A 24,515-nucleotide genomic window follows, 5' to 3' on the forward strand; every position below is an offset into this window, starting at 1 on the left:
CTAGAAAAACAAACAAACAGCAAACAACTCCCAAAGAAAGCAGAAGAAAAGAAATAATAAAGATTGGAGCAGAAATAAATAAAGTTCAGAATAAAAAAAAGACAAAATTTTTAAAAAACCACACATGCTGTTTCTTTGAGAATTAAAAAAAAAAGACAAACACTCAGCTAAGTTAAAAAAGAAAAAAAGAGAGAAGACACAAATAAATAAAATCAGAAATAAAAGGGGGAAGTTACGAAGTACCCAACAGAAATGAAAAGTGAAAGAGGTTATTCTGAGAATCTGTATGCCAACAAACTAGTCAATCTAGATGAAATGGACAAATTCCTAGAAATGCACAACCTACACTGATGCTACAAGAAATACACAAACTTAACAAACCAATCCCATTTAAAGAGATAGAATCATTCATCAAAAATCCCCCAACAGAGAAGTGTCCAGAATGAGATGGCTTCACAGGTGAATTCTACCAAGCATTTTGAGGGGAATTAATACCAATTCTGCTTAAACTCCTCCAAAAAATTGAGGAGAAGGAAAAAGTACCCAGCACATTTTATGAAGCCAACATCCCCTTAATGCCAAAGTCAGAAAAAGTCACTCTAAGAAAAAATTACAGACCAATCTCTCTCTCTAATGACAATAGATGCAAAAATTCTCAACAAAATACTCAAAAATAGGTTCCAATAGTGTTTCAAAAGACATACATCAAGACCAAGTGAGATTCATTCCTGGTATGCAAAGTCGGTTCAACATAAGAAAATCAATTACCATAATACAGCACATTGAAAAAAAAATGAAGGATAAAAAATGAAACATGATCACCTCAATTAATGTAGGAAAGACATTCGACAAAATCCAGCAACTTTTCTTGATGAAAACACTTCAAAAGATAGAAACAGAAGGAAAATTTCTCAATATGTTAAAGGCATATATAAAAAACCCACAGTCAACATAGTGCTCAATGAGGAGAGATTGAAACCTGTCCCTCCATCATCAGGAACAAGTTATTTTTCAACATTGTACCAGAAGTTCTAGCTAGAACCATTGAACAAGAAAAAAAAAAAATCATGTAGAAAAAGAGGAAGTAAAACTCTATTTGCAGAAGACATGAACCTATATTTATAAAATTTTGAAATGTCTACAACAAAGCTACTTGAGCTACTAAATGAGTTCAGCAAATTGGCAGGATAAAAAATCAACATGCAAATATCAGTATTGTTCCATACATGAATAGTAAATGATCTCAGGAGGAAATCAGGGAGAAAATTCCATTTACAATAACAAAAAAAGATGCAAATATCTAGGAATCATTTTAACCAAAGAAGTAAAGAACCTATACGCAGAAAATTACAAAACAATGTGAAAAGAAATCAATGAAGATCTAAACAAATGGACAGACATTCCATGTGCATGGATTGGAAAACTAAGTATTGTAAGGATATCAATCATACCCAAACTGATTTATAGATTCAATGCAATATCAAAGAATATACAGCCTATTTATTTATTTATTTATTTATATTTTGTCTTTATTTTTTAATATTACATTAAAAATATATGAGGTCCCTATATACCCCACACCCCCCTCACCCCACTCCTCCTCCCATGACAACAATCTCCTCCAAAATCACCAGACATTCATTGCATTTGGTGAATACATCTCTGAGCACCACTGCACCTCATGGTCAATGGTCCACATCATAGCCCACACTCTCCCACATTCCACCCACTGGCCATGGGGGGACATACAATGTCTGATAACTGTTCCTGCAGAAGCACCCAGGACAACTCCAAGTCCTGAAAACACCCCCACATCTCATCTCTTCCTCCCATTCCCTACCAAAAGCAGCCACCATGGCCACTTACTCCACACCAATCGCACATTTTCTTTGATTACTAATCACAATCATTCATTAATAGAATATCAGTAAGTCCACTCTAATCCATACTCTATTCCTCCATCCTGTGGACCTTGGAATGGTTGTGTCCACTCCACATCTATATTAAGAGGGGCCTCAGATTCCACATGGATGCTGTTGCAATCCTCCTGCTTTCAGTTGTAGGTAATCTTGGCTCCCTGGTGTGGTGGTTGACCTTCTTCACCTCCATGTTAGCTGAGTGGGGTAAGTCCAATAAACCAGAGTGTAGGAGCTGAATGGTATTATATGTAGATTGAGATATTTTGCTGGTCCGAGTTGACCCTTTAATTCATTGTCATTTTCTAGTTACATCATTAGCTGGTACTTGGTAGTAATCCCTCGGCACCAGAGAGGCTCATCCCCGGGAGTCATGTCCCAAGCTGAGGGGAAGGCAAAGCATTCGCATGCTGAGTTTGGTTTTGAGACTGGCCACATTTGAGCAACACGGAGGGTCTGGGGAGGTAACTCTTAGGCACCCTGCAGCTCTAGGCCTAGTTCTTATTTCAGGTGCAGAGACTCACAAGCATAGTCATTAGTATCAAGGGTTCATTGATGGACCTAACTTCTTTTTTGGTCTTTGCCGTTGCACTTGGGGGATTGTTGCTGTTACTTTAGGAACTGTGATAGAAATGCCCTGGCTAGGAACTCAATACTCCCTCAGTTGTTGTTTTTAATTGTATCCACTATGAAAATATCCAAACATTTTTATGTACCCTGGATATATGTCCTAGAGAACTCCCTGCCAACCATGTGTCCCCTCTCAATAACATCCCACACCAGTATTCCTCCCCTGCCATTGCTGAACCTCTCTGTGATCCAAAACCTCCTGAAAAGTGAAGCCCAATATATTGCCAGGTTCCATTAATAGTAAAATGGAATATAGTGATGAGTTTAAAGGTTAGATATAGAATACATATTAATTTAGAAAAATTAAGGTAAAAATAACTTGAGGTATCAAAAAAATTAAAAATACAAAAGCTTCGTTTTTGATGTTTTGCCTTCCATCACTGCCATAAATGTTGTCCTGTATGCAAATTGGCAAGGCAAATTCTTCTGTCTTTTCCTCAGTGTCTATGTCCTATCTTTTTCTTTTCTTTTTTCTAATTATTAAGCTTATCTTCACAAAAGTTTTAGATCACAGTAATTCATATATACAATATACAGTACACTCACATATCCAACATAAAACCTTTTCCCTTCCACAGCAATAATCTTTTTACATATTCATACTATAGTTACTGAAACTGATGTGCAGATATTGAGACAATAGCTTTCAAACAAGGTAACATTGTGTTTACATTGTGGTTTATATTATAAACTATACAATTTTCTAAATTTTTAGTTATCTTATATTTTACATTATTATTTACATTTTAGCCTATCAGCCCCTATATATTTTTGGTGTGGTTTTACATGTCGTATATCCATTCTTGCATACTCTTGTGGAACACTTCTATTCCCACACAGTTAAATTGGTTCCATCTATTTAATACCTCTTTCCCCCTCCCCTTAGGACCCACAGTGACCATCAATCTTCATTGCTTGAAGGGCCATGTTCAGAGATACTTGCAACAGTGTTGAAGGCTTGCCATGCTCAACTGCCCTAATGCACTGGAAGCCACCATTTCTCTTGAGAGATACAATTCCCTCTATTTGAGGGCATCAGTCCTCCCCAGGATATGGGTATACCTTCACTCTCATTATATGGGTCTTTATCCAATGATATAACCCACTATGGCAAAATGAGCATTCACAAATTCCCTAGGAGCCTGTCCTGCATCAGATTATCCCCTTTAAGCATCTTAAACAGGAAACCTTCCTTATTATATTTTTGAAAAGGTTTTCTCAGCATTATATTCTCAACAAAATACCTGAAAATCTCTTATGTTCATATGTTGCCCCACCCTCCCCCCAATTTCTTGGGCAATATTACCCATCCTCCCATCCCTAGCCCCCCTCAAGCCTGCAAATCCCCACCCAAAGGTAATCCTATGCCTCCATTTTATCACTTCCTTGTACAAATACTTACCTCCAGCTTATCATAGATTTCACCCATGTAGGTGTCAGCTTACATACTTCCTGTACACCCCAATTTCCTTTAAGCCTATCATCCAGTCTCTAACTCTCTGAGGCAGCTTGGTTTACTTATTTCATATCATTGAGGTCATGTAGTATTTGTCCCTCAATGACTGGGTTGCTTCACTCAACATAAGCTTCTCAAGATTCATCCGTGATATCACCTGTGCTTGTAGCGTATTTGTTCTTAAAGCGGAGTAATATTCCATTGTATGCATACACAACATCTTATTTATGCATTTATCTGTTGATGGGCATTTGGGTTGATTCCAACTTTTGGCAACAGTGAACAAAGCTGCTATGAACATTGCTGTGCATATATTGGTTTGTGTTCTTGTTTTCAGTACTACTGGGTATATGCCCAGCAGTGGAATTGCTGGGTCATATGGTAAATCTATAGCTAGTTTTTTGAGAAACTGCCACACTGTCCTCCAGAACGGCTGGATCCTTCTGCATTCCCACCAGCAGTGGATGAGTGTTCCCATTCCTCCACATCCTCTCCAGCATTTGTAGTCTTCTGTTTTTTTCATAGCTGCCAATCTTATGGGAGTAAGATGGTATCTCACTGTAGTTTTGATTTGCATTTCCCTGATAGCTAGAGATTCAGAGCATTTTTTCATGTGCTTTTTAGTCATTTGTATTTCTTTTTTGGAGAAGTGTCTGTGTAAATCTTTTTCTCATTTTTTAAAAGGGTTGTTTGTCTTTTTTTTTTCAAGATATAGGAGTTTTTTATATACGCAGATTTTAAGTCTCCTATCAGATATATGGTTACTAAATATTTTCTTCCATTGTGTAGACTCTCTTTTCACTTTCTTGACAAGCTCCTTTGAGGTGCAGAAGGCTTTAATTTTGAGGAAGTCCCATTTACCTATTTGTTCTTCTGCTGCTCGTGCTTTTGGTGTGGTGTTCATGAAGCCATTTCCTATTATAAGGTCTTGTATATGCTTCCATACACTGCTTTCCAAAGTCTTTATGGTCTTGGCTCTTACATTTAGGTCTTTGATCCATCTTGAGTTGATTTTTGTATAAGGTGTGAGACGGTAAGCCTCTTTCATTCTTTTACATATGGATATCCAGTTCTCCAGGCACCATTTGTTGAATAAGCCATTCTCTCCCAGTTGAGAGGGTTTGGTGACCTTATCAAATATTATATGACTATGTATATGAGGATCTATATCAGAACTCTCAATTCAGTTCCATTGGTCTGTCTGTCTTTCTTGTGCCAATACTATGCTGTTTTCACTACTATAGCTTTGTAGTATGTTTTGAAGTCAGGTAGTGTGATTCCTCCAATTTCGTTTTTTTTTTTTCAATATGTCTTTGGCTATTTGGGTCCTCTTTCCTTTCCAGATAAATTTCATACCTAGTTTTTCTAGTTCCTTAAAGAATGCTGTGTTGATTTTTATTGGGATTGCATTCAATGTTTAGATCAGTTTTGGTAGGATAGACATCTTAACAATTTTTAGTCTTCCTATCCATGAACATGGAATATTCTTCCATTTATTTAGTTCTTCTTTGATTTCCTTGAATAGTGTTGTGTAGTTCTCTCTGTATAAGTTTTTAACCTCTTTAGTTAAATTTATTCCCAGGCATTTGATTTTTTATTGATTATTGTAAATGGTATTTGTTTCTTGATTTCCTCCTGAGCTTGCTCATTATTGGTGTACAGAAATGCTACTGATTTTTGTGCATTGATCTTATATCCTGTGACTTTACTAAACTCTTTTATGAGTTCTAGAAGCTTTGTTGTAGACTTCTCAGGGTTTTCTATGTATAGGATCATGTCGTCTCCAAATAATGAAATTTTGACTTCTTCCTTTCCAATTTGAATGTCTTTTATATCTGGTTCTTGCCTCAGTGCTCGAGCAAGTACTTCTAAGACAATGTTAAATAGAAGAGGTGATAGTGGGCATCCTTGTCTTGTTCCTGATCTTAGAGGGAAGGATTTTAGGATTTCACCATTGTAAATGATGTTGGCTGTAGGTTTTCCATATATACTCTTTAAAATGTTCAGAAAACTTCCCTGTATTCCGATCTCTTGCAGTGTTTTTATCAAGAAAGTGTGCTGTATTTTGTCAAATGCTTTTTCTGCACCTATAGATATAATCATGTGATTTTTTTCCTTCTATCTGTTTATATGGTTTATTACATTGATTGATTTTCTTATGTTGAGGCCTCCTTGCATACCCAGAATGAATCCCTCTTGGTCATGGTGTATAATTTGTTTAATGTGTTGTTGAATACAGTTAGCAAGTATTTTGTTAAGGATTTTTGCATCTAGGTTCATTAGAGAAATTGGTCTGTAGTTTTTCCTTTCTTGTGGTGTCTTTGTTTGGCTTTGGTACTAGGTTAATGTTGGCATCATAGAATGAGTTAGGTAATGTTCCTTCTGTTTCAATGTTTTGAAAGAGTTTCAGCAAGATTGGCATTAGTGCTTTCTGGAATGTTTTGTAGAATTCACCTTTGAAGCCATTTGGCCCTGGGCTCTTTTTAGTTGGAAGGTTTTTAATGACTGATTCTCTTTACATGTGATTGGTTTGTTGAGATCATCAATTTTTTCTTTCATCAATATAGGGTGCTTATGTGTTTCTAGGAATTTGTCCATTTCCTCTGAATTGTCATTTTTGTTGGAATATAGTTTTTCAAAGTATCCTCTTATGATAGTCTTTATTTCTGTGGGTTCAGTGGTGATATCTCCTTTCTCATTTCTTATTTTGTGTATTTTCATCTTCTCTCTTTTTTTCTTTGTTAGTCTAGCTAAGGGTTTCTCAATTTTATTGATCTTCTCTAAGAACCAGCTCTTGGTTTTGTTTATCTTTTCAAGTGCTTTCTTATTTCTGTTTCATTTAGTTCTGCTCTTATCTTTGTTCTTTCTTATTATTGTACCTCTTCCTGTGGTGTTACTTTATGTTATTTTTTTTTTTTTACTAATTCCTCCAAATGTGCAGTTAGTTCTTCAATTTTTGCTCTTTTTTCTTTTTTGATGTATGAATTTATGGCTATAATTTTCCCTCTCAGTACTGCTTTTGCTGCATCCCATAAGTTTTGGTATGTTGTGTTATCATTTTCATTAGTTTCAAGGTAGTTATTAACTTCTTTTGAGATTTCTTCTTTGATCCACTGTTTTTCTAAGAGTGTGCTGTTTAATTTCCATATCTTGGTGTGAAATCTGGCCCTTGCAGATTTCCAGCTTCACTCCTCTGTGGTCAGAGATATTATTTTGTATGATTTTGATATTTCTGAATTCATTGAGCCTTTCTTTGTGGCCTAGGATATGGTCTACCTTGGAGAATGATCCATGTGCACTTGAGAAAAATGTATATCCTGCTGTGTTTGGGTGTAATGATCTGTATATGTCTATTAGATACAGCTCCTCTAATATACTGTTCAAATTTTTTTGTTTTTTTATTGATTCTCTTTTGAGATGTTCTGTCCAAAGTTGATAGTGGTGTATTAAAGTCTCCCACTATAATTGTAGAGGCAACTATTCTTTCACTTAATTTTTCCAGTGTTTGCCTCATGTATTTGGAGGCTCCCTTGTTAGGAGCATAAATATTTATGATTGTTTGTTCTTCTTGAAAGATTATCCCTTTCACTAATATGTAGTATCCTTCTTTGTCTCTCACAATTGTTTCACATTTAAAGTCTATTTTGTCTGATATTAATATAGCCACTCCTGCATCTTTTTGGTTATTGTTTGCTTGTAAGATTGTTTTCCACCCATTCACTTTCAACCAAATCCCTGGGTCTAAGATGTGTTTCTTGTAGACAGCATATAGATGGGTCATATTTCCTTATTCGGTCTCCCAGTCTGAATCTTTTGACAGTTGAGTTTAATCCGGACATTCAGTGTTATTACTTTCAAGGAATTATTTGTGTTAGCCATATTTTGTTTGGACTTGTGTTTGTCATATTTTGCTTGTTTTTTTTTCCTTCTCTTTTTGTCTTTTTTGTTACTCTCACTCTCCTCCAACTCTGTCTCTCCTGTTTTTTTCTTTCTTCCTGCAGAACTCCCTTTAGGATTTCTTGAAGGGCAGCATTTTTGTTGGCATACTCTCAATTTCTGTTTATTTGTGTATATTTTGAACTTTCCATCATTTTTGTATGCTAGTTTAGCTGGGTAGAGTATTCTTGGTTGGAAATTTTTTTTCTTTTAGTACCTTGAGTATATAATACCACTGCCTTCTTGCCTCCATGGTTTCAGATGAGAAATCAGCACTCACATAATCTTATGGAGCCTCCCTTGTATGTGATGGTTCTCTTTTCTCTTGCTGCTTTTAGAATTTTCTCTTTGTCTTGAGCATTGGGTAATTTGACAAGTATATTTCTTGGGGTGGGCCTGTTGGGATTTATGATGTTTGGGGTGCATTGTGTTTCCTGGACATGTACAACCATCTCTCTCAGTAGATTTGGGAAGTTTTCAGCCATTATTTACTCCAACACCCCTTCTGTTCCCTTTCCCTTCTCTTTCTGGGATGCCTATAAAATGTATGTTTGTGTGTTTTGCATTGTCTTTCAGGTCCCTAAGTCCTAGCTGGATTTTTTTCTATCTTTTTATCGATCAGATCTATTATCTGTTTGATTTCAGATGTGTTGTCCTCCACATCACTAATTCTCTCCTCTGTCTCTTCTAATCTGCTGCTATTTGCTGAGAGTGTATTTTTGATTTCTTGAACTGTGGTGTTCATCACCATCATATCTCGTATCTTTTTGCATATGTCTTCAATTTCCTTTCCAGGTGTTTCTTCATATTGTTATTCTCTTCCTTTACTTCATTAAGTTGGTCTGTAATATCTGTTCTGAGATCTTTAATTACTTGTCTAATGTTCTGCTCCCTTTCCTGGTTTTTAGTTTGTTCATTGGATTCAGCCATGTTTTTCTGATTATTGGTTTTGTTTGTAGTTTTTTGTTGCTGTCTGGTCATCATTTTATCTTGACGGGTTTAATCAGTTCCTTAGCTTCTTTGTCTAGTCATGGGGATTAATTAGTTGTTGTTCATGCATAAGTGTTTTGTTTTCTCTTTGTCACTTTGTTCTTCTTACTCTATTTTCTTGTTGCTGGCTAAGTTCACTTTGAAGGAAAATATTAGGGCCAGAGAAAGCAAAATAAGTAAGAAAAGAAAATGTATAAAGTAGTATTGGTGGTAAATGTTAACAGAGCAACAATGTGAAATCTGGGAGAATGGATATTAGCCTCATGTAAGTTGTGTAGTGTTATAGCAGTAAGTAGAGTACCTATAATGAAACAGTCAACTGAATATGGGGAAGAATGTAGTATGAATTAAAAAGCCAGTGTTTTCATGAGAGAGGGAAAGAGAAAATAAAGACAATAATATCAAGAGTTGATAAAAGACAGAAAACAGAACAAAGATATTAGAAATTAAAAGTCAGACAATTTGGGGCCCAAAGGAAGGTGGAATGTAAGAGAAACAGTAGATGATGAAGGATAGAAAGATGTGGGTGAAAGGGGATAGTGTAGGTGGCCAAAATCAATACACAAAGAAAAGAGGAAATGGAAGATGAGGAAACACAGCAAGTGTGAAGCACTCCCTGCAGAACCTATTATATAAAGAAAATAAAATAAAAGAATAAGAAAAAGAGAGAAAAGGAAAAAAAAGACAAGAGAAAAAGCAGGTGGGCAAAGAAAAGGGGGAGGAACAAGCGAGAAAAAAAAAAAAGAGAAAATAAACTAAATCAATGAAAAAGGACCTTGGGAGATAAAATGGGAGAAAAGATTAGGAGATAGTGCAATATTAGCAACACAAGACAAAAAAACAAACAAACAAACAAACAAACACAAACACTGAGGGTCAGGCAATCAAGGACCTCAGACAGACCCCAGGGCTGTGGATTCAGGGATGGGAAGTCTGTGACACTGCAGACTCAAGGCGTATGAGCCTCTGGAGTGTGGGCCACCAGGGCCTAGGGAACACAGACCTGGGAACCATGCATCCAGCCAACAGGGAGCCTGGGAGCACTGCAGCACATCACAGCCTTCAGGGATTCCCGCATCTGGGTGCCAGCCCTAGGGGGAGGGGCCCCACCCACAACCTCTGACCTCCATGTCAGAAACCCAAAGTTCCACCTCTTACAAGAATCTCTTCTGCCACTGTCTCACCAAATCGACATCCAGATACCTCCCACCCTGCAAACCCCCAAAACAGCCCACTCAGGGCTCGGGAGCACCACTGCACAACAAATATTTCAGGGATCACTGTGGTCAGATCGCCAGCCCTAGGGAAAGGGGCTCCACCCACAACCTCTGGCCTCCATGTCAGATACTGAAAGTTCCACCTCTTACAAGAATCTCTTCTGCCACTGTCTCACCAAATTGACATCCAGACACTTCCTGCCCTGCAAGCCCCTGAAACAACCTGCTCAGGGCTTGGGAACTCTTCCACACAGCAATGCCTTCAGGAATCGCCACCACCGGGATGCCAGCCCCGGGAGAAGGGTCCCACACACAACCCCGAATTCCGTGAAAGAGACTTAAAGTTCAACCTCTCGAAGAATCTCCTCTGTCACCATCCCACAAAATCAAAGTCCAGCCCCTCCTGCCCAGCAAGCACCTGAAACAGCAGTTGAGCAGGACTCCTACCCTACTCAGCCACTTCTTTGCAGGAGAGATTATGAGGTGCACTCACTCAGCCACCATCTTGCCCCCCAGCCTACTTATTTAAGCAGCCTACTTTAAAGAAATAGAAAAAGCAATTACCAAATTCATTTGGAAGGGAAAGTGCATCTGCATAGCCAGACGCAATGGGAAAAAGTATTTGGAAATCACATATCTGATAAGGGTTTAATATCCATGATAAATAAAGAGATGCTACAACTCAACAATACAAAGACAAATGAGTCAAATAAAAATGGACAAAAAACTTGAATAGATGTTTGTCCAAAGAAGAAATATAAGTGACAAAAAGAAAACACACATGAAAAATGTTCAACATCACTAGTGATTAGGGAAATGCAATTCAAAGCTGCCATGAGATATCATTTCACACCTATGTGAATGGCCATTATTAAAAAGGCAGAGAAGTATATGCATTGGAGAGGATGTGGAGAAATAGGAACATTTATTCACTGTTGGTAGGGGTGTAGAATGGAACAACCACTGTGGAGGACTGTTTGACATTTCCTAAACATGTTGAATATAGATTTGTCACATGACCTAACAATACCACTACTGAACTGAAATCAGTGGCACAAACAGATATTTGCACACTGATGTTCATAGTGGCATTATTCATGATTGCCAAAAGATGGAAACAACCTATGTCCATCAACTGATGAATGCTTAAACAAGCTGTGTTGTATTAACACAATGAAAAATTATGCAGCTGTAAGAGGAAATGAAATCTTAAAGCATATGACAATATGGATGAATCTAGAGGCATTATGTTGGGTGAAATAAGCCAGACATAAAAAGAAAAATACTGTATGATTGTGCTACTATGAACTAAATATATTGTGTAATCTCATGGAGCTAATAACTTTAATATGAGTCACCAGGAAATAGAATGATGTCAGATAATGGAAAGCTGATTAGTAATGGAAGTAAATGAAACATTGATGTGGAGAAAGTGGCCATGGATGCTGCTGAGAGTAGGGAATGGCAAGAAGAGATATAATATGGGGGCATTTTCAGGACTTGGAGTTGTTCTGGGTGGTACTGCAGGGACTGTTACTGGACGTTGTATATCCTCCCATGGCCCACTGGTTGGACTGCGGAAGAGTGTAAATTATAATGTGGACCATTGACCATGTGGTGCAGCAGTGCTCAGAGACATATTCACCAAGCGCAGTGAATGTCCCATGATGATAGAGGAGGTTGTTGTTATGGGAGGAGTGGGGTGAGGGGAGTAGGGGGTATATGGGGACCTCATATTTTTTTAAATTTAAGGCCTTAAATAAAGGCCTTAGGGAAGGACAAGAAAAAGCTAGGAAGGAACCTGAGTCACTGAATGGAGAGTTGAACTGTCCTGTTAATCTGGAGGATTTACATGTAGCTGTCACATCAAAAAGAATAAACTTCCTGTATGTTAAACAACTGTGCCATTGAGTCTCTCTTTTAAGGAAATCTGGTCTTACACTAAATAAATTCATATGCACAACATAAATGATTCCACTCTCATCTTGATGTAACAATACTATACCCCTGAGAGGGTATCTCTAGTTCTAATATTTTCAGTCACATACAAAGATAAAATTACTTCCCCAACAATTTGATTATTTTTTCATTAAGAATATAAGTTTGTGTTGATCATTATATCTGTAAAAATATATAATGATCATGTTTGAAGTTTATCAACATAGATACATATGGAGAAAGGGTAAGAAATTGCCTCCTCCACAATGGAGCAACTACAGATCATGGTATGATTATAAGATTTATAGGACAGATCAGAATCTGTTAATGGCCAGTGAAGAACTGTCTTGCATAGCATAGTTTATTTGACAAAATAAAAAAAAGGGTCTAGAAGATAAATGAAAAATGAGTTTTGTAATTTGCTGGGAAATGCAATTAAGGAACAGGCCTTAATAATTACAATATTATAGATCTATTGTCGTATAACAAATTGCCACAAATTTTGTAGCATGAAACAATTCTCATGTTATCTCACAGTTTCTGTAGCTCAAGAGTGTTTTAGGAAAATGAAGATTTTAGTTAAGGTCATTACTGAAAGAGTGGTTTGATCAAAGAAAACAGATGGGGGAAAGTGCCTTAAGGTACAGGTCTGCCTGGTGTGATCAAAGGAAAAAGCCACTGAGGCCAGAGATAAGAGAATGAAGAGAATGAAGGTTTGAGTAACAGACGTGAAAGATGCAAGAGAAAGTAAAATTATTTTAGGAATTTTCGCTTTTAGTCTGAATAAAAAAGAGAAACCACAAGGTTTTATTCAGAGGAGAGTTCTGAATTTATTCAAGTTTTATAAGGAGCTGCTGTGCTGAAAATAAATTCAACCAGGAGGGGAGGGAGTACGGCAGGAAGAATAATGGTTCTATTGCTACAATTGAGTGAAACGATGTTAACAGCTTAGACCAGAAGAGTTGAGGAATTAGTGTGAAAACATATCAGACTCTGGATATATATTGAAGCTCAATATTTTTTTTTTCTAATTTAGGTGTGAGTTATACTTATGGTATCACCTTTTTTTTTACTTTGATGTTTTTAACCTTGGAAATCGGAAGGATGGATTTGTCTGGGGAAGGCAGAATGTAGAGCAGGTTTAGAGAAAAAGTAATCAATTGATCATTGTGAAGATGCCTTTTCAGTTTATAGAGGAAGAATTCAGGTTATTAGATGAATGCAGAAGTCTGTAGGTGAGAGCTCCTGGATAATGATGCAAATATGAGAATCTTCACCAAAATGATGACACACAAAGGCATAAGAATCCTTGATTTGAATTTGATAATATATAACATAAAATAGAAATGAAATTATTTCTCTGAAATTTGGTGTCCTAAACCCCAGTCTGTCCAAGGAATCTAAGTTAATCTTAGGTAAATAGGGTGAGGATGCAGGAGTTTCCTGATCATCACTGACCTTCCACAAATGCATATGTCCAAAGGAGATTATTAAAATATAAAATGAAAAATTTCTCCCCTCTATCATGTTATCTCCATCACCATCCCTCTGTCTTCCATTTCTTTTTCAATTCCTGATATTCCCTTCTGTCTATATACCAGTGCTAAACTACAGCATGGGATGGTACTACGAAATTCATGAAAATTCAAGTAGACTTGTTGATAGTTTAAGTTACAAACCAAGAAAATCCTGCCTCATCATCAATAGTACTTGCAGTTTTAGAAGTTTTCCAGTAAAGAATATGTGCTTTATGTACATTTTCCAAAATGTTATAATCAGAGTTTGAAGGTCAAGGTGTGAAGTTAGGCCCTAGGAGTCATTCTTTTACAAAAGCCTCCCAAACAGGCATTCTATAGGCCAATCCAACAGTTTAGAGTCCTGACCTCAGATATATATGGAAACAATCTTCTTTGTTTTTTTGCCTGGATGCCCACACAGATTTATTCTTGTTGCCTGAACTCATTAGTTAACACTGTTCTGAAGCAGAATGTAAATTTAATGAGCTGCCTTGAAAAATCGAAGTCAAAAACACAAAAATGCTTATCCTGGTCATTAATCGGTCCATTTCTATCCAGGGAGGAAAGTCTATATGAAATCGAATTACAATATAATGTTTTCTTTACAACGGTAAACTTTGAGCAAGGGACATTTTTGGTTATGACCTTAAGTAGCCATATGGTTAAAGATCTGTCCTAACACAGAAATACACCTGTCAGAGAGACTGGCCAGTAAGTCTTACTATTGATTAATGAAATACTTCATTGTCTTAAAATTGTGCCTGAAACCTAAAGAGACATTTTACTTCCTTGCAACACTCTATTATGTATTCACTTCAGTTAAATATTCTATCTTTTCAGATGGATTTTATATGGTACTGACCAGTTCTTTTTTATATATCAGTTTTTGTTTTCTCATACTCAGGAAGTGTTGATTATCATAACTCTCACAATTTTATTAAACTGTCACAAATTCACCAACCAAAAATTTTGTGTAGTGTCCAATGACTGAAATTACAAAAATTTTACTAAATTAAATACTATAAATGAAGAATGATTAACATGATGAGCAAAAACTAACGATACATGAGAGATTATGCCTCAATAGAGTGAATGTTTTTTTATAGTCAGGTTTGAATGTTTTTGAAAAAAATGATTATGAGTTATCTCCTTGCACATGTTCAAGAGGAGGATGGAAGGCCATATTTAGGGATGTCACTAAAAGAACCCAAGACGTGGATAAACGTTTAATTACCTATATTTATACTCCTCTTGCAATGACTTTAGGCTGAATCCTGAGCCAGAAAATATGATCTATATTCATAAATGTCAGAACTGAATCACCAAAAAAGAAAATCAGATAGAAGTCAGGGGCAAATATTAGACTTGGATTAGAAACTAAGAGAAGAGAAATCCAAACAGAGTACAAACAAAGAGGAAGGTAAGTTATAGGCATCACAAATTGATTTACAAGCTGCAATGAAGAAATGGAATTAAGTACTGAGATTTTGCTTCCTAAATGTTGGTGCAATTGATGTTCTTTCACTTTTTGTAACACAGCTCAAAATAAAATGTGTCTTCACTGTGCTAAAACAGTTTCCCAAAAAGTCTCACTGAGAGAGAACTATATTTCTTACATCTGTATATCACCATTTTCTCTCCTCTCTCAATCAATTTTATTTAAATAGTTAACAGAATTAGCAAGTGGAGTTTCCTAATCTTTGCCACCTCAAATCACAGTTTGTTACACCATACCCTTCTCATGGCATTTTTAACTTCTAAATTCCTCAAAGTGTAAATCATCGGGTTGAGCAAGGGAGTACCAGTGGTATAAAACACTGCTACCATCTTGTCTACAGTAAATGTGGTTTGAGGGCGAGCATATGTGAATATACAAGGAACAAAGAATAAGATGACCACAATTATGTGGGATGTGCACGTGGTGAGAGCTTTCTTTCTTCCTTCTGCACTCTGGTTTCTTAGGGAATGTAAGATTAAAGTGTAGGAGATGATCAGTATTATGAAACTGACCGTACATATGGCCCCACTATTAAAGACTATGAGTAGATTTATGACATAAGTATCCATGCAGGCAAGATTCAACAGAGGTTGCATATCACAGTAATAGTGATAAATAACATTAGGACCACAGAAGGGTAATTTCAAAGCCAAGAAAATCTGTGCTAAAGAGTGAATACAAGATCCCGCCCAGGCCACATTCACCAAAATACCACACGTATGTCTGCTCATGATGCTTGTGTATCTGAGGGGCTTACAAATGGCCACATAACGATCAAAGGACATAAGGACAAGCACAAAGATCTCCATGCAGGCAAAAAAGTGAAATGCAAAGATTTGGATCATGCACTCATTGTAGGAGATGATTTTCTTCTCAGACACAGCATCTATAATCAATCTTGGTGTTGTGGTTGTGGATAAACAGGTATCAGCAAAGGATAAGTAAAAAAGGAAGAAGTACATGGGGCTCGTAAGCAGCTGACTGTATCTGATGGTCATCACAATAAGTAAATTGGCAAAAAGAGTTGCAAGGTAAAGAAATAAGAATACTGCAAACACTATTTTCTCTTTCAGAATGTTCTGTGTTAACCCAAACAGAACAAACTCCTGTACACTGCTATTCAGGTCCATGGTTACAGTAGTTGTGGAAATCACACAGCTGAGAAATGGACTATCTGCAAAGAAAATTGAGAGTGTTGGTGTGACAAGAACAATGGTCTTGGACTCCAAATTACTGCTATATAGTTCTAATTGATGGACAACAAATCTCAGTGTTCCAAAACCCCATTTAATCCCCATTAAAATCACATGGGAATTTTTAAAAGTCTGATTCCCAGCTCTTAACTATGGGGACTTCTTGGGAGGAACATTTTTTTTAATAAAATAAAACAATTAGGTTATTGATTGTGCTCTGTCAAAGTTAAGAATTGCTGACCTTTCTGTATGGAATTTAGCAAGTAACTTTAAAGACTTAAAACTTTTACTTTATTAGAAAATTGGAGATTTTAATAGACTTTTAAAATGTTGCATATGTATAAGATATATATGGGCATAGATATTGTTCTCAATAACTGAAAAGATTATTCTTATATAATTCAAAAATATTAAATTTTGAGATTCATTCTTGAGAAAAATATTTCTTAATTTGCACACCTACATCTATTATTCTTGACCTTTTAAGTGTTTTTGTTTGGCTATACTTTAAGAAGAAATTATTTTTCCAATTTTTGACTCACAGTGGCCATACTATGCCTTCATTGTCATTCAAGATATATGAGATGTTTTAATAAATTATTGAGCCTGGAATTATTGAGGGAAATTACATGTACATGAAATCACCCATTGCTCACACTAGATGCATGATATTCTGTTTCACATACCAAGGATCCAACTTGATGTATCATTTTATATATTTATATAACCTGAATAATATATTTACTCACATAGGATTCTCTTACCTCTATCATTCAGAGGTTTTATTTTTTCCCAGGTTTGTTTTCCTTGAAACATCATTTTTCCCCTTATTTTTTTTATCTCCCTCCCTTGTGGCTTTTTTTTTTTTTTTTTTTTTTTTTGGCTGCTTTCTATGTCTGTTTGCTGGATGCTCTTCTGCATTTTTGCTTGTCTCCCTTTTTGTTGGGTCACCTTGCTGAATTGGCTTTTTGTGGCTCTTGCAGGCCAGGTGGCACTCAACAGCTTATGGATGAGCCTGCCTTCACAAGAAGGCCCTGGGACGTGAACCCAGGGCCTCCCATATCGTAGACGGGTGCCCAACTGATTGAGCCACAGCTGCTTCCCCTCCTGAAACATCATTTTTAAAAAGTATTTCATAATTTCCCTACTCATATATTTCGCCATTGATCTTCAATTTTCTTTCCTAATCTCTATATGCATATCTTTATAGTTACAATCATCCTGTAAATTTATTATATAAGCTGAATTTAATTTTGGATTGTTAAAAGCATTTTTCTTTGTCAATAAAGGGATTCTTATGCAGTATGCATTTTAGCAGTTATAAATTCACACATAAAATTTATTAATTTTATCATTTATTTTTATTAAATTAAGGAGTTTTCAAAGTTACACTCAAAAAACTTTTTTATGGGGAAGCATATTTGGCTCAATGGATAGAGTTGAGTAGAGTGTCCGCCTACCACATGGGAGGACCAGGGTTCAAACCCAGGGTCTCCTGACCCATGTGATGAGCTGGCCCATGCACAGTGCTGATGCGCACAAGCAGTTGCCGTGCCATACAGGAGTGTTCCCCATGTAGGGGAGCCCCATGCACAAGGAGTGAGACCTGTAAGGAGAGATACCCAGTGCGTAAAAAGTGTAGCCTGCCCAGGAGTGCAACGCACACATGGAGAGCTGATGCAGCAAGATGATGCAACAAAAAGACAGATTCCCGGTGCCACTGACAAGAATATAAGCAGACATGATACAGAAGAACACACAGAGAGCAGACAACTGAGGGGGAGGGAGAAGGGGAGAGAAATAAATAAAAAATAAATCTTAAAAAAAAACTTTTTATGACTCATTTTTCATTTGTAAAATGCAAAGGCATCAGTATTTTAATAAATCATAAAAACATTTAAATGGAATTATTATAGCACAATAGATGAATATTGCATAATTATTGGTAATGATTATCAAGTAGCCTTCCAATTTCATTTTATCTGAATTTATTAGAATTATTTTAATTATAAAATGAGTATATTTCCAAATTAAACATCCGAAGTTTAAATAGGTTAGAGGGTCAAATATAAAATTGTCCTTTCAAAAACTACTATTTCCCAATCCCACTACCCGGAAGTAACTGTCAATTCCTTACAAGATATTACAGGTTTTTCAGTTTATACACTTATATAAAATTTGTTTTAATATACCTTTGATATGCACATGGAATCATTATTCTGCATGTTTCAACAAATATATGGTTATGGTATAGCATTCTAAGGAAAACAAATTTGGAATATCATTTCTCTGCTTTTTTAGTAAGGTGAAATCATGATATACTTTTTTTTACTGGTGATAATATATTGTTTCTTCATATTTTTCTTCTTATATATTATCCAGCCAAATTATTTATAACATTTACAAGTCAGTTTCTTTATATCTTTAAGTTTTGAACTTTTCCCAATTTTTTTTCTTTTCAGTTTTAGAGTTAAGATTATTACTTTTATTATTTAAGTCAACATATTTATTTTCCATATGCTTTTCAGTATTGATCCCAAATGATCTGGGTTTTATTTACATATTAATTTTAGGTACTCTTCCTTTTTGTCTGATTAACCAGGAAACCATCAATGAATCAATAACACCATCAAGTGTGTTATCATATATTAGTAAGAACCTACTTATACCTGCTGTGGCTGAGGGGAAAGATGTCCCCAACCTCTTCACAACTGAATTTGGGGGATAACATACTTCAAGATAAGATCTTAATTACTTAAGAAATAGTCACAATTGTATAGCACCAAATGTGTAGCACCAAATGAATTGTGATTGTAAAAGTTGAGAGATTCCTACTGAATGAATTGATTGGTCAGTGAATTTCAAAATGAGAAAGTAATGGAATTATGCTTTTAAATGAGTAAAATTGAAATTTCCAACTCTGATGAAACTCGGGTATTCAGTAAGCTTATACTGGTTTTCTCTGGTAGGAATATTTCAAAAAATAGTAACAAATTGTCCATTTATTATAATAAACCTGCAAGATCACAATAAAACTGCAAAATTTTTGAAGTCCAGCTTTATTAATATTACTTCAATGTGATAACACTAGTTATAGTATGATAACTAGAAGCTGGAACTGGCAGTTCCAATTATCTCTGTAAAGTATAAAAAGAAAGTGATTTAATTATAACAGTTTCAAAACATTTGGTTCCTAAGGGAGGTTAAAGACCAAAAGTTGTAGACCTTGGCTGTGAGGAGAGGAGCATTTAAGTGAGAAAAGTGAGTAAATGATTGTAAAGGAAAAAAGCATGGATTGCTTCAGGTAAGCACAGCAATAAAAAGACAGCTATCTTCTCTTTGGGAACTACATTCTTATTAAATCAAAAAGTGATAGAGATAAATTTTTAGACAGAAAGTGGACAGCCATGAAAGCCAGGTCATCTGAATCTATTTTTTAATCAGCAAAGAGAAAATTTGAGGACATAATGATAGGAAATCAAAGCTGTAGCAATGTGTATGATTTGTCTCAGAATAATACCACCTCAGAGTTTTATCATTTAATTCAGTCACTATTTCCTAATACTCTTGTATTATCCTATAATTTTGATTTGGGTGGTCATTCCAGTATGGAGAATACTCTTTTCTATTCTTTAATATCTTTAATTGCTCTTCCTACCTGTTTGAGTTTTAACCAGTTCAATTAATCTGGTTCCAGAAGTCTAAATTTGGGCCTAAATATTCTCCTTTTTCTTCCCTAGAAAATGAACATCCACCTTCATCTCCTATGCACCTATGTAACTATGAGCTCTATTAAATCTGTTCTAAATTATATATTATTCTTGACTATTACCGTATAATCAATAAAGATTTTCTCTCTTCATTGCTTTATTTGACCTGCACATTTTCTTGTAAAGTGTGATCATTTGTCTTGTTCACTTACCTACAAAGGTTGATATTTGTTAGAGTTTTGTTGAATAAAGTTGTGCTAACATTGGAACAAAATACTACTAGCTAGTTGCTCCCTCTAACATCAACACTACATGTCATATAAAGCACCAAATCCCAACCGTCCATGGGAATTGCATCCTAGAACAGAGAATTCATGAGGCAGCTGAGAATGATGCTTCAAATTCTGTCCTGTTCCCAAAATCAAGTTTGCTAATTTTATTGTTGGACAATTAACAAAAATGGAATACTGGGTACATCATAAATGGTATTTAAGAGAGTAAGGCCAGAAACTAAATGAAGTCAGAGAAGGAGAGCCTGGAATGATAGTGAGCAGAAGATAGATGAGAAGAGACTATTTACAAGGGTAAATTGACCAAACTTTCATCACAAATGTCAGCTTCTTTCCCCCTGACCTCCTGGATTATCACTTTCTCCCAAAGCAGGGAGGGGTGCAGCTGTGGGACATGAGCAAGGGTCTCCATGGGTCTTTAAAACACAAAACTAGTATGTAAAACTGTGGTTCTATCTTATAGCCTGTCCCTGAAATATCACTATTTACCTTAAACTCTTTAAATGAAGGGATTCCCAAGAATAGGAACTGCCAGGTTGGCCTCACCACTAAGGTATGGTTTATACCCTCTTGTGAGCAGAAAGGCTGTGAGAAGCAGTGTAGTTTTACTCTGAGGTCAAAGAAGTCTTGGGAATCATGGACAACCACCACCCTCCATTTTGGAAATACTCTCCAGGAGAGTCACTTTTTCTGAGGAGATGAACTGGTTTTAAAGTCCATCAAATCAGTATTTAGGAGGTACCATTAAAACTAAATTTCAGACAGATTGAAAAACTTACCTCAAGAGCAGATAGATGTCTTCCAATAAATATATTTTTCATATCTTCAACTTTAATTTACTTAAAAGGTGAAGTCTGGATAAAACATGCAAAATGTACTTCATCACAATTTAGTGCTATTTTCTCTCACATGAGCTTGTGTGGAGTGGGGAGTTTAAGGAGAGAGATGATCCTGCTTATTGCCCAAGTTCACGTTTCCTCCTTAGGAGCAATGGGTTAGACAAAACAACAGGGTTTATGGCACAGAAAGGGATGTGTGGAAAACTGGAGAAGTTTCTCAATACAGATTCTGAAAACTTCCTTAAGGAAATATCTACTCCTGTGCTGTAAGAAAAACCTCTGAAACAAGCTCTGTTCCCACAGATTCTCTTTGGTTAAAGTGTAACTTAGTGTTTATATATATACATATATATATATATATTTATTATATTGAATATTTATATTAATTCTCACAAAAGCTTACAATCTGAAGGCTAAGTTTTTAAGTTCAATGACCACAATGACATGATTTCTCCATATGCAATCCCAAATGATTGTCCAATGAGCAGCTCAGAGTGTCTGAGTGCCAAAGCAATCCTTGGGGCCAATTAGTGAAACTGCAATTCACAGTCAAATGTGGGTGAGGAAACTTCATTCCCTTCTCCTTATTATTTGCTTAAGAAAGTCTCTAAGAGAGGCATGGAAGTCTTTAAGCCAGTTAAAAATGCATATAGGTGAAATATGTGTCATAGACTTAAGTACTGGCTCCACCACATACATGTGTATGCATTTAAGTCAGTTTCTTAATCACTAACTTGCAATTTCCTCTTTTGTAAAATGTAACTAATAATAATATTTTTATTTAGCATTATTAATATTAAATCCCCCAATTCTAATCCATTTATAGTTTTATATCAGTGTAGAAAGGAGAGAAGTAAGAGAGGTAAAAGATAAAAGAATTATTGAATACTAGTGTTTAGCATTATTTTTAGTTTTTAAAGATTTATCTGACGGTATATGCTGTTCTACTGTTAGAGAATAAAGTTTGATTTTTGCTTGTAATGTGTTTGTTAAAAATGGGAAAGATTAAATTACAAAATTACTTTCCTATGTAGGGGACAAAATTATTACCTAGAACTCTAACTTGCACTTTACCTGTTTGCTATGCCACTGACTGCTTGTTACATGTAACGATGAAGCAGAAGGTCAGGGTGAGGGTGGGTAAGAGAGATGAGAGAGTGAAATAGAGATGGATAATGACATGAAAAGAAGGCACCATCCTTTGCAAATTTACTGAAGGACCTAGTGTCCCAGAGAAACTTCAGTGTCCCAGAGAAACTTCTTGGAGAAAATTATGCCCCAGCACCTCACCAATTTTATTAAAAATGGACTGGAAGAATTTTGAGGAAGGTTTATTGCAAGTCACATAAAGTTTTTGAACTTCCGTTTCCCACTGATTAAATGGGAATAAGAAAGCTTAGCTTTAAAAAGTCTCTTAAAGACTAAAAAAAGGTTATATATATATATATATATATATATATATATATATATATATATATATTTTAAAAGGCTACCTGGCTCAGATAAAGTTATGAAAAAATATTTATATAAGTGTTCTTATCCTCCTGAAATAAGTGGAATTGAGGCCAAGAGAAGGAAATAGTTCTTGAAGCTCACCCCGCTGATTAGTAACACAAATCTTTTTTCTTTTTTTTTCTTTATTTTTTAATATTACATTAAAAAAATATGAGATCCCCATATACCCCCTACTCCCCTCGCTCCACTCCTCCCCCCATAACAACAATCTCCTCCATCATCATGAGACATTCATTGCATTTTGTGAATACACCTCTGAGCACCGCTGCACCTCATGGTCAATGGTCCACATCAAATCTCTTAATGACAAGTTTCAAATGCTTTTCCTTTAAAGAACAGATTGCAATCATCATAAGTTTCCTTGTCCTAGGAAATAAAAAAGCCAATGAAAGAGATACAGCATCACACTTTCCCATTGAAAGACTTTAAACTAATTCCCAGCTCTGAGGCAATGATCAGGTCTCTCAGTTAAGTGTGGAAATTTTGCAGACAGTGGTTATCTAGGCTTTCATTGAACTGCCCAAAGTCAAGTAGCTGGGTCAATGATCCCTTGAGGTTCCTTTAAGCTCTGAGGTGAGTTGATCATGAAAGCTCATTAAATATTCATTGTGCAGTGAATGACTGGGCTATTTAACTGGACCCCAGGTTCTGTCAAAGCTCTGTCAATTTTAATTGAAACAGTAAATTGTGATCATTCATTCATGGGAACCCTAGAATTTGAAATAGAAGATAACTGAGGTTTGAACACTTTTGGGTTTTGATGTATCTTTTCCTCACATGTAATCTTAGGATAAATTAGAGCCCTACTTCAAACTCTGACCATTAAGATTGTATCTTATTAAAATGAAGTTCCCAAGGATAATTAAAAAACTCTGGCCAAATTCAAATCCAAATAATAAAATGGAAAATTGTTATAATAGACAATTTTATTGATATCAAAACTAACCTCAGAATAAAAATCAGATCACAGAGAATAACATTTATTTTTTTTAAGAGATGGGAGAAGGAATGTTGAAATGGGAGTGAAAAGAAGACTGGAAAGAGAATAATGTGATTATACACTATTTTAATTTTCAGTATAGATGAGAAAATTAAATAGCATATAAAATTTATTTGAAATGTCACTATGTATTGTATCAAAGTATGAATTATAGCTATTTACAAGATCCAGAGTCTAATCTGAGGAATAACTTTTTGCCTGAAATTAATATTTTATGGCTTAATATTAGAGATTTAAATGTGAATATGGGAAAAATACCTTATATATCCACTTATTCAACAGATATTTGTTTATTTTCCACTGCATGCTCTTCTACATGTTAGGAAAACATTGGTAAGACAAAGAGAAAAAAATTCCCCTTCCAATAGCATACAACTCATTAGAGGAGGAAGGCAAAAACACAACTAAGTAAATTATATTTATAACAGAGGGCAATAAGTGTTATGGAAAAATAAAGAGTAGGTGGGAAAGTAAACAGGCATAGGATTCAGCAAGAAGGAGAGAGAGTTAGCCATGAAACATGGAAAAGGAAGTATCAAAGCTAAAGGAGACATTGGAAGGGTTTGAGGCAGGAATGTTTAGATGTGTTCACAGAACAGAAAGGAGTCCATTGTAGTGGGAGCAGAGAGATCAAGGGGAGAAGAGGTCAGGGAAGTCAGTGACACAGAACAGGTAAATTTGTGAAGGCCACTATGAAGACTTTGGCTTTTCTGTGAATGAAATGGAAAACCGTTGCAAGATTTTGAACAAAGTTGTAATTTGATCTGATTTATTATTTATTACAATCTTATTACTTGAAGTTAAAAATCAGATCTTTATTATCTTCCTTCAGATATGCAGGTGCATTTATAAAAATCACCTCTTTTCTAG

General features: G+C 35.7%; 1 protein-coding gene across 1 annotated transcript; it reads right to left on the bottom strand.

Moving 5' to 3' along the window:
* Positions 1-15,313: 15,313 nt before the first annotated feature.
* On the bottom strand, positions 15,314-16,228 carry LOC101437914 (olfactory receptor 4C11-like). The gene has a single exon (XM_004483924.2). It carries the CDS (start codon positions 16,226-16,228, stop codon positions 15,314-15,316), a length of 915 nt encoding a protein of 304 aa, XP_004483981.2.
* Between the last annotated feature and the right edge of the window lie 8,287 nt (positions 16,229-24,515).

The sequence above is a fragment of the Dasypus novemcinctus genome, chromosome 10 (genome assembly GCF_030445035.2).
Source record: "Dasypus novemcinctus isolate mDasNov1 chromosome 10, mDasNov1.1.hap2, whole genome shotgun sequence".
In the NCBI taxonomy this organism is placed as follows: domain Eukaryota; kingdom Metazoa; phylum Chordata; class Mammalia; order Cingulata; family Dasypodidae; genus Dasypus; species Dasypus novemcinctus.